This window comes from Limulus polyphemus, unplaced genomic scaffold (assembly GCF_000517525.1).
Source record: "Limulus polyphemus unplaced genomic scaffold, Limulus_polyphemus-2.1.2 Scaffold1474, whole genome shotgun sequence".
NCBI lineage: Eukaryota > Metazoa > Arthropoda > Merostomata > Xiphosura > Limulidae > Limulus > Limulus polyphemus.
The window spans coordinates 195511-205603 of NW_013667084.1; the positions used below are offsets into that span (position 1 = coordinate 195511).

At 34.5% G+C, this 10093-nt stretch overlaps 2 protein-coding genes across 3 annotated transcripts in view; both read right to left on the reverse strand.

Moving 5' to 3' along the window:
- Positions 1-268, reverse strand: part of LOC111086836 — a 3833-nt gene extending 3565 nt beyond the window's left edge. Inside the window, exon 1 of the mRNA XM_022391332.1 lies at positions 1-268. Within this exon, the coding sequence (XP_022247040.1) occupies positions 1-240 (240 nt within the window). The 5' untranslated portion in view covers positions 241-268.
- A 70-nt stretch (positions 269-338) lies between these two features.
- LOC111086835 (biorientation of chromosomes in cell division protein 1-like 1) overlaps positions 339-10093 on the reverse strand; it is a 20876-nt gene continuing 11121 nt past the window's right edge. For both annotated transcript variants that reach the window (XM_022391330.1, XM_022391331.1), the window contains one exon: positions 339-4126. In XM_022391330.1, coding sequence (XP_022247038.1) covers positions 471-4016 — 3546 coding nt within the window. In that variant the 5' untranslated portion in view covers positions 4017-4126 and the 3' untranslated portion in view covers positions 339-470. The remainder of the gene's footprint in view (positions 4127-10093) is intronic.

Sequence of the window (10093 nt, forward strand, 5' to 3'; positions counted from 1 at the left end):
GTCTTCTGTCACAAAACATTCAGAATCTGACTCTAGTTTTAACACATTACCAGGCACAGAAACTATCTCTTCATTGTTTTGTATAACACCGAGTTTGGAAGAAGCAAAGTGAAGTGAGCTATAAGTTTCATTTTCATGTGTTGTTTTAATACGTTTGGCTGAAATACAAGCAGAGACTGGCACATTCCTTTCTTCGGTAATCACATGTTCCAATAAGTCAGCAAAGTTAGAAAAGCACATTTTACATATATTACACTGTTCTAGCTCAGTTAAAGATATATTTTTATGTGGTGGGGAATAACGAACTTTATTTATTTCATCACTTTTGATACGAGGACATGCTGGACTTTGACTACTTTTAAATGATTTCACCGAGTTTTCTTGAGGAGAATGGGAACAACATAAACACTGAGGAGGTTTTCTGTTTCTCTTGCTTCGAGTTGGAACATTTTTTAAGGGAAATTTCACATTCACAGATTCACTAAAGATTTTTTTTGCTTCATAAGTTTTGAATCCTTTACCTCAGAATTACTTGTGAAACTACCAGCACCATGGACAGGACCACATAATAATTTTTCAAATGAATCAATCCGTTTTTCATTTTTTGTTTTCTTCCGACGACTTTTGCACTTGCTATACTTTACTTCAGACCTGTTTGTATACAGAACCCGGTCACTCGATTTGTCATTTACTTCAGCTGAATTCTTCTTCTTATCGTTCTCCCAGAATCTAATTCGATTTTCAATTTTTGGGGTTCCCGAGTTCTCCAATCTTCTACCATGCATTACAATCTGCTCACTGTTATGTTTCAATTTCCTATGGCAGTTCACAGGCACTTCCTGGATAGAACAATCTAACTTTTTTATTTTGTTTTTAAATCTATCTTGACAAGCAACAACTTTTCGTTTCTTTAATTTCTGATAATGGTGGTCAGATTTCTTTCCATCAATAGTGAGCTGATCGTCCTGTACCTTCTTAACTTTTTGCCTCTGTGTTGTATTGTAATAATACTCTTCAGTCTTATCTTTAAATTCATTTTGCAACTCCAGGTAAATCATATTCAAGTCTATCTCCTTGGACTCACAATTCTGATTGTTTAGTGAGTTTTCATTATTCAGTAGAAACAAATCTTTTACTTTAGATGTTCCATCTTGATGTGTTGAGGTGTTAATATCTTTATCTGACTCTCCCATTAAATTTACCCCCTTATCTCTTTTGTATGAATGTCTCAATTTGTTCCAACTTGTTTTCTGTGCCATACGTATTTGCATATTTTCTTTTTTATCCTCAACTTTTATGAAGTTTTCAAGGTTTTCTTCATGTAATTTTCCCGGTTCATGTTTAAAAGTAATTCCTTCATTTTCAACTATTTGATGACTATCAGCCTGCTTTGTGGTTTCTTCAGAATTTTTGATCTTCTTCCCTGGCTGTTGTTCTTTTTCCTTTTGCTTACGGTTTTCAAACTTCAGATAATTTTTGCATATTGAGCTTTCACCTCTACACTCTTTCCCTGGTTCTTGAGAAAATGTTCCCTTTTCATTCTGACAAGTGATATCCTCTTTATTGTTTATTTGCTGTCTAACTGCCTGTTTTATAGTTTCTTGATTATCCATATACGCCTCTTCTACGTGTAACTTCACAGCATCTTTTAGCCTATTATCAATCTTCTGTTTGACTTCATCTTTAAAGCCTTTCCACTGTTTCCCATTAAACTGTAAAACATTTTCTTGACTGTTTTCAAATTTACTTTCAGAATCAATGATCTCTTCATTTTTTTCAGGTATTATCTCATATTGGTATTCTTTTTCTTGATCTTTCTCAGAAAGTGGATATGTTTCACCTTCCTTCTCGTCTTCTGGTTCATTTAACTGTTGCATTAATTCTTGATGTTCTTCGGTTTTTTCTTTACAACATGAGCTGTCTTTATCACATGTTTTACCAGTTTTTTTCCCGAAACTCTTATTTATTTTACCAATCAAATCTAGATTATGATTGGTATCAAAACTGTGCTCTTTTGTTAAAAGTTTGGGAGATTTGGATTTTGCAAGAAGTTCATTTTCCAGTTTTCTCACTTCTTTTGATTCTTCACATAAAAACTGAGTGTGCATTCCACAACTTTCTTCATTTCCTTTCACATTTTTCAAATAATCTTTTTCTAGCTGTGAAGTATGGAAAGCTTCCTCATAATTATTTTGAAATTTTGTTTTTTCATTTTCCTCATTTAACTTTTCTAAGAAAAGTTTCGATCTTTTATAATTTAATTCTTTTAATAGATTTGAAGCTTTAGAGTATTCCTTCTCAAATAACTGTTTCTTCCATTCTTCGTTGTCATTCTTTGTTTCATGATTTTCATCAGTCTTTTGTTTCAGTTTTCGAATATATACCTGGATTATTTCTCCAGACATGTTTTGTTTCTCATTAAATCCTCTTCTTTCAATTTTCTCGACCTTATTTACTTGTTCCCCACATAAATCACTTTGTTTATCCAGAAGTACATAGTCATCCATTAATTCTAGTTGTTCTGTAATGAACGTTTCTTCGTACATTTTTCCCGTCTCTTCCAGTCTCTTTTGTAAATTCTCTTCCTCCACATTTGTTTCAGCTGTGAATTTCTGAGAAGAGAACTTGTTTTCCATAACCTTATTTTCAGGAAACATAGTATAATCGTGGTCTGCTATACAATGAGATTCAAAATTTCTCCCGTTCCCTTCAAACGGTAGCAAGTGTTTGTTATCGCATACATGTTCGCTGCAATAACTTTCAACTACTTCATTGTTTAATTTCTGCTCGGAAGAAGTATTTAATAGTGGGGCTTGAAATTTTAACTGAGGCAGACTGACTTGCTCTTCCTCCACACAAATGTATTTCTTGTCTTCATGATGCGCTGACTTAACAGCTGATAACTGTGATTTGCATTTTTCCTCAATGCATGTAATCAAATGTTCATTAAGTTTCAGATTTTTTGGCATTCTGCTGTAATTTCTAAGAGTAACTTTTCTGACTCCATATTTTTTCAATGTTTTATTTATTCCAAGTTTTTCTTTGGTACTTTTTTTATTTGTATGTTGTTCTAAAATATAAGGTTCACTGGTAGACAGCTTTGGTAATATTTCCTTTTCAAATAGATTTTGTGTATTTTTCTTTATCTTAATTTTCAAAGAAGGTTTTTTGGAGGTCTTCATTTTTCTGATGGGCAGTTTTTTATTGACTTGTTTTTTACACGTTTTATTATTATTATCCGTGTTAGACTTGTTTTTCATGATTCTGACCTTCAAAGTATCAACAGATTTTCCTAATTGTGAAACTGTCTTTAGAACTATATTTTTGCTGGGACGTATACTCTTAACTTGAATTTCCTTACGTTTCTTTCCCAGTTTTTCGCTTGCTGGGACATCACGTACTTCATTGCTTTTCTCCTTTGTTTTTGTAAAATGAGATGGTCGTTGATAATTAACGATTTCTTCCACAAAATCGTCAATCCGAGTTATACTGACCACCTTAAAATCATTTTCCTCTTTTCTGTGGGTATCTCGTGTGTGTACTCTTACACCAGATGCTGAAACTGCTTGAAATGAGCAATGTATGCACTTGTAAGGTCGATACTGTAAGTGACTAAAAATGTGTCGCTTCAGAGTTACAATGTCCCTTTTATACCGTTTACAAATAGAACAGAAATACCTGTCAACAGCACTTTCACTTGAAGATTTGTTGGGGTATCTGTGAAGTGACACGTAGCTTTTACTGCTTTGAAAATCTATCAAGCGCTTGATCCATTCTTCGATTTCCGGCATGGTTCTACGTGTAAACGAGACCTTCTGATTACAGTGAGTTTTCTGAAAATGATCTGAAAGTTCAACTTCCTTTATAAAATCTTCAGAACAGAATGCACAAAGAAACGTCTTGTAGCCAGTCTCCTGATGCAGATGTGATTCAAAGCTTCCTTTTACCTTACTTTTGTATTCACAGAAAGGACAACTGTAAGTTGTCTGTGATGACTTTGTTCTGGCTAAAGCCATGATGATTTTTTCGATCTGAAGGATCAATTCTGAATAACCACACCCACTTAAACAAATTTTTTCCACAAACCTTTTTAGCACATGCTGGGCTAATAATAGATGAAATCTTTCTGAAAAGAGAAAGGAAAAGACAGTAACTAATAAAGGTATAAAAATGTTTTTCAAAAAAAACAAAAAACAGACAACTTGCTTGCATAAGGGATAACTTTTTTTTACACAGTTTACGTTTCTTAATAATATTCATATTGCACTAATAAACATAAGTAATATATAATATACAGTTATATACACACACGAAAGAAGTTGTTGATTTTTTTTCTACCCTTAACTTATGTTATGGAAGTATACATAACTACTACTCTGCCATAGAAAAAAGTAATCTTGAATTTATGTAACAAGGTTATCAATTACACATGGTTTGTTTATTATAACAATGTAACGAAACCATGTTTATCTTTAGTTACATTGTTATAATAAATAAAGATAAACATGGTTGATTTATTATAACAATGTAACTAAAGATAAACATGGTTTCTTTATTATAACAATGTAACTAAAGATAAACATGGTTTCTTTATTATAACAATGTAACTAAAGATAAACATGGTTTCTTTATTATAACAATGTAACTAAAGATAAACATGGTTAATCTTTATTATAACAATGTAACTAAAGATAAACATGGTTTCTTTATTATAACAATGTAACTAAAGATAAACATGGTTAATCTTTATACAAAGCTTAAGAAGTTTGACAATTCAACCTACATCATATTTAAGACAATGCTGAGGAAAAGCATAAAGTTATTTCATGCACTAGTGCTTTGGGGGGAGTTACCTTACCGTTCAAGGAGATTGTGTCGCCCCCTATTGATGGAGGACTGTTGTAACATGATGATACTATCACGCACTAGTGCAGTTCATGTTAAATATGTGATTTTTTTGGTGGGAGTTAGCTCAAGAATATTGGCATGCAAATACCGTGGACAGGTGCTCAATGGATGAAGCTAGCTATTCTGTATGGGGAAGCCCAAAAGTGTAGATATATTGAACAGCCTAAAGGAAATAAGGAGCATTTAAATTGAGAAATTCTTAAAATATCAGTGTGTGATCTATGCAAAATGGAAAGAAGAAATACCTCTAGGTACTCTTGGATGGATACCAGAAGTACAGAGAAAATCTTATTAGAAACAATGAAAGGAACATCAAAAATGGAATGAATCAAACTTCAAATGTATCAGTAAATCGTGGGAAATCTGGGGAAAGACAGAGAGAGAGAGAATGAGACGTCACTGAAACTCTGTTTGTTAAAACCACCAAACAGAGTGAATAAAGTACCAAAGGAAGCAAACAAAACTCAAATGCTGAAGGAACAGTTGTGAGATGAAAAAATATCTGAACTAAGTAGAAGTGGCTCATGTACTCCAACCTGAAATATCCAAACAAGGGCAATGGGTTAATGCAGTAGATAACATTGTCAGGTTTTCTCTGTTCATGAAAGAAGGTATAAAATCCATCAGAAATCATCCTCATGAAGACTGAAGTTTACCCAAAGGTATGGAGAAAAAGATCATTAAAAAAACCACAAAAACCAAGACAAAAATAAATAGGAAATTAGTGTGAATTACACAACAAAAAATCATGGCAGAAATGACATCACAACCAGTTTGTGTTGGAATAAATACAGTCATTTGAAAGAAAAACAGTAGAAAACATCCTACACATACCATCACACTAAGCCATCCAGTATAAGGCATAAAATGACAGATGAGTAAAAGCAAAAAAAACTTACAATGAGAAAAAACCATATCCTTTAAAAAAAAATGTTTGTTCCATGCTGAATGATATCACAGAACACAGAAAAACAAGATGTTAAAAAATATTGTCAGCAGGACATATACCCAGTTTCTCAGCTCAGTGGTTTTCAGAAACCTATCCTTTATATGCACCGAGTTAGTAGGGTACGAGAGCGTTAGGTTTGTTTAAGAATTTCATGCAAACCTACACAAGTGCTATTTGCATATAGCCGTCCCTCCCTAATTTTGTAATGACAGACTGCAAGTAAGTCAGATAGTTAAACCACCACCAGCTTTTGAATTATCTCTTACCCGGCTGAATAGTGGGATTTTATCATATCACTCTTACAGCAGACACACCCATACACAGTCCCTATGTACAAAACATGTTTCACACCAAGATGATCTAAGCCATGAATCTGAAAACATTCAAAACAATGAAACAAACCAGTTCTGAAAAGGGCACGAAATAGAGAGCATTCAGTTGGAAAAATATTAAAAACAAATCCAACAGTAAACAATATATGTATACATATATATGTACTGCAGAAGAAAAGAATTCTCATTGGAAAAACAATAAAAAGAGAACAGAAAGAGTAAAAATGACTTTGACAGACAAACAATTAGCAAATCTATCAAACTGATTGATTAACCTTTAACCTTCGAATTATCAACATTTATATACCACATATTCCATAATATTGGGTAATTTTATGTTTGATACAACCCTCATTATAAAAAACTATCCAAAAACACTGTGTGAAATAATACATTTTCTATATAAAATACACATAATGGACAATGAGAAGAACATGGCAAGAAGTGTTGTGAATTAAAGACAACACCCTGGAAAGAAGTTGAAGAAGAGGTTAGGCATAAAGAAAGAATATGGATTAATCCAGACACAGATGGGATATTGTTAGGGCCATGGAGTCTTGGACTGGTGACCAAAAAAGTGGAAGTTTGGTGTAGAGGACTCCCAATGTGGTAACAAATCTACAAAGACACAATACCATTCTTTCTGAAGGATTCAGTCCAGATCACAGCTGATTCACCACCAAATTCAAAGCTCCTATAACATGAAAGCCCAACAACCAGATGCTGTTGTTGTGAATCCAAAAGTGGAGCTTAAGAACAAGAAGCTGAAATGTTAAATATTTGTATATTTCTTCCTAGAAAACAAGAAAATAAAAGTTAGGAAGATAATACTTCAAATGTTAACCAAAAGTTTAAAATGATAAGTTCAAAGATTTCAGAATTTTAATTACAAAATAACATGATGAATCACTGCAGTCTTGGAGAAAAGAATGAGCCTTTGATATACACAAAATACTCAAAGAGACTCTCTGTTAGATATAAAAGACTGTTTAGTTTAGGTAGTATTATTAATTTATTTATTTTGTGTTTGTAATTCATTGATGTCGAGGCTATCGAATGTTGTGTGCAATCCACTGATGTTAAGGCTTTAGAGATTTCTAGAAGGCCTAAGTGACAGATTTGTAAATAGCTGTGGCCAGATGAGCGGAAACTGAGAAAGTTTAAAAAGTCACGGGAAAGAGACGTTCGATGAGAGAGGAGTTAGAAAATGTAAAGTTAACCATCACAGGAGTGAAAGGCCTAATGGGTGATATGTTAGAGTGAGATTAATAGTTTGAAAGAGATAATTTGTCTTGTCAAAGGGTGTTCTAAGCTAGTTGAACCCACCAGTGTGGACTTTGATGAAAAACAGATGTTTATTTGGAAGCATGAAAAAGTAGATGATTATTGGAAGTACAAGATACAACTGCAGTAACTCATACAATAATGTACATGAATTACATACGGATAGTATTGCGATAAAAATAGTTTGGTTTGTCAACTGAATTGGCCTAAGTGGACTTTTTGACAAGAACTGTAAAGTGTTTAAGATACAACTATGATCTCCATAGTGTAAAGAATTTTCTATGTATGTTCAACTTGTTTCTAGTATATATATTATTTTAAAAACAAGTGGAGTGCATGCTGTTTGTTTATTCTGAAATTTATCGCCAACAAGTCACAGACACCTACTTTAGAAGAATCCTTAGCCCAACACACTCATATACTTGTTTTAATGTATACTACTAAAAAGCAAGTTTCTGACATTTGGCGAGCCAGCCAGGACTATACAGTGGTAAACGGCAGAAGAAGAAAACTTGAATGACAGTGAAAGTAAGAAGGCCTATATATAAACAACTGTAGTAGTACTGCAAATAGTTTGGAGATTACAATCAAGGTATATCATATCATCAGACTTTCATAAATGAGTAAAAAAAGGAGAGCGTCTCAGGTTAAAAGAAAATGAACTACAAGAGTTTGTTAAACAACAACAACAAGAATTAGAGAGGGAATAATGTAGACAAAGAAGAGAGAAAGAAGGACTAAAGAAAGAAAAGGAAATAAGAGCACAAATTGAGATTGCAAAACTCACCCAACCGAAGGAAGTAGGACCCAAGAATGACAACGGAGTCAGGGCCAGCCGACCCAAGCTGCCCAAATTTGATGAACAGAAAGACGACATGAATGCTTTCCCTGAGAGATATGAAACATTTGCCCAGAGTCAGAACTGGGGCAAAAGCAACTGGGTAGTCTGTCTCAGCCCACTTCTCACAGGAAAAGGCCTACAAGTATATGCAGGCATGATGTCAGAAGATGCCATGGACTATGAGAAATTAAAAGTGGCTTTACTAAAACGATATGAACTTACTGAAGAAGGTTTTCATTGGAAGTTCAAAGAAGTCAAACCCAACACTGGAGAAACTGTATTTCGGTTTGTGGCACATCTACAGCAATACTTCACAAGATGGATTGACATGGCCAAATATGACAATAGTTTTGAGGGATTGGGAGATCTACTAATATGTGAACAGGTCATGACCACTTGGTCAGATGACATGTCACTGTACCTAAAGGAGATAGCACCAAAATACGTAGACGAGATGAACAAGCTGGCAGAACAGTATATGGAAGCCCATAGAGGGAGTACAACTGGCAAGTCCAAGAATGTCCAGTTAAATTTGAAACCAGTGATGGCTGACCAGGAGCAGAAGTCTACCAAAAGTGACAGGAGGTTAACAGACAGAAGGGAAAAAAGAGATGTTATGTTTCTTATAAAATGGGGCACATTGCAAAGGAGTGCAAGTCCATTACCAGCAAGGAACAGCAGAAATCTCAACATAAAGTAGCTGAAGCTATTTACAAAGACAGTGCTGGTAAGAAACAAGAAAAGAGTGGCTGGCACCATGGATAATACTTCCAGAAGAAGCAGAATCAAGAAAACACATCAGATTTACCACAAGAAAGAAGTGCCAATTCCTTGATTTATCAGTGCACAACTAATGGTTGGCTCAAGTTAGCAAATGGATAAACATTGCCAGTAGTGCTTGGAGCATGTGATAAACATGAAGAGGTGATACCAAGTCACAACATGCCAGTAAGTGAAGGATATGTTGGGGACAAGAAAGTGAAGGTTATATGAAATACTGGGTGCAGTGGTGCAGCATTGGGAATCAGTCTAGTATCTGATGATCAGATGACACGCAAGGTACACCTGTGTGTGCTAATTGATGCAACAGTGAGAAAGTTTCTCATAGCAAAAATAAAGGTGAATATTCCATATTATGTAGGAAACCTTGAGGCCACATGTATCAAGGAACCAATACACGATTTGGTGATAGGAAACATACTAAGTAGTAAAAAGTTGGAGGAAGTGCAGAAGAAAGACCCTTCACTACAGAAACTTCAGGATAGTGCCTGAGAGGAAGTCAAGCACAAGACAAAGAGGAAAGAGACTTACAAAACAGAGGACCAGAAAGGAGTATTGAACCGGAGTATTTACTGGGGAAGCTAAACCCAAAGACAGTCAAAAAACACTTCTATAGCAAGAAGGCCAAGGGTCAACACTTCAAGATCAGATGAAAGGCTTTAGTTCTGCTACCCACAGCCAACAATAAACTCGCCTGCCAGTGGAAAGGACCTTTCACATAACACGAAGTAGTCCACAGAATGCACTATAAAGTGAAATTTATGTTTTCTATTTAAAAGGCAAAAAGCTCGAACCTGGAAATGATGCAATTCAATGTTTAACTGTTGTGAAAAATGTTCTTTCAAATTCCAACATGGGTGGCCAAAGCAAACTTACTCCTTTTTCTGCATCGTAACATAACATTAAGCATGTGGCATGATAATCTGTGTGTGTATATTGTGCTACAGAATCTACAGCCACGTATTATTTTATTTCCATACTTCTCCAAACCCATGTTTT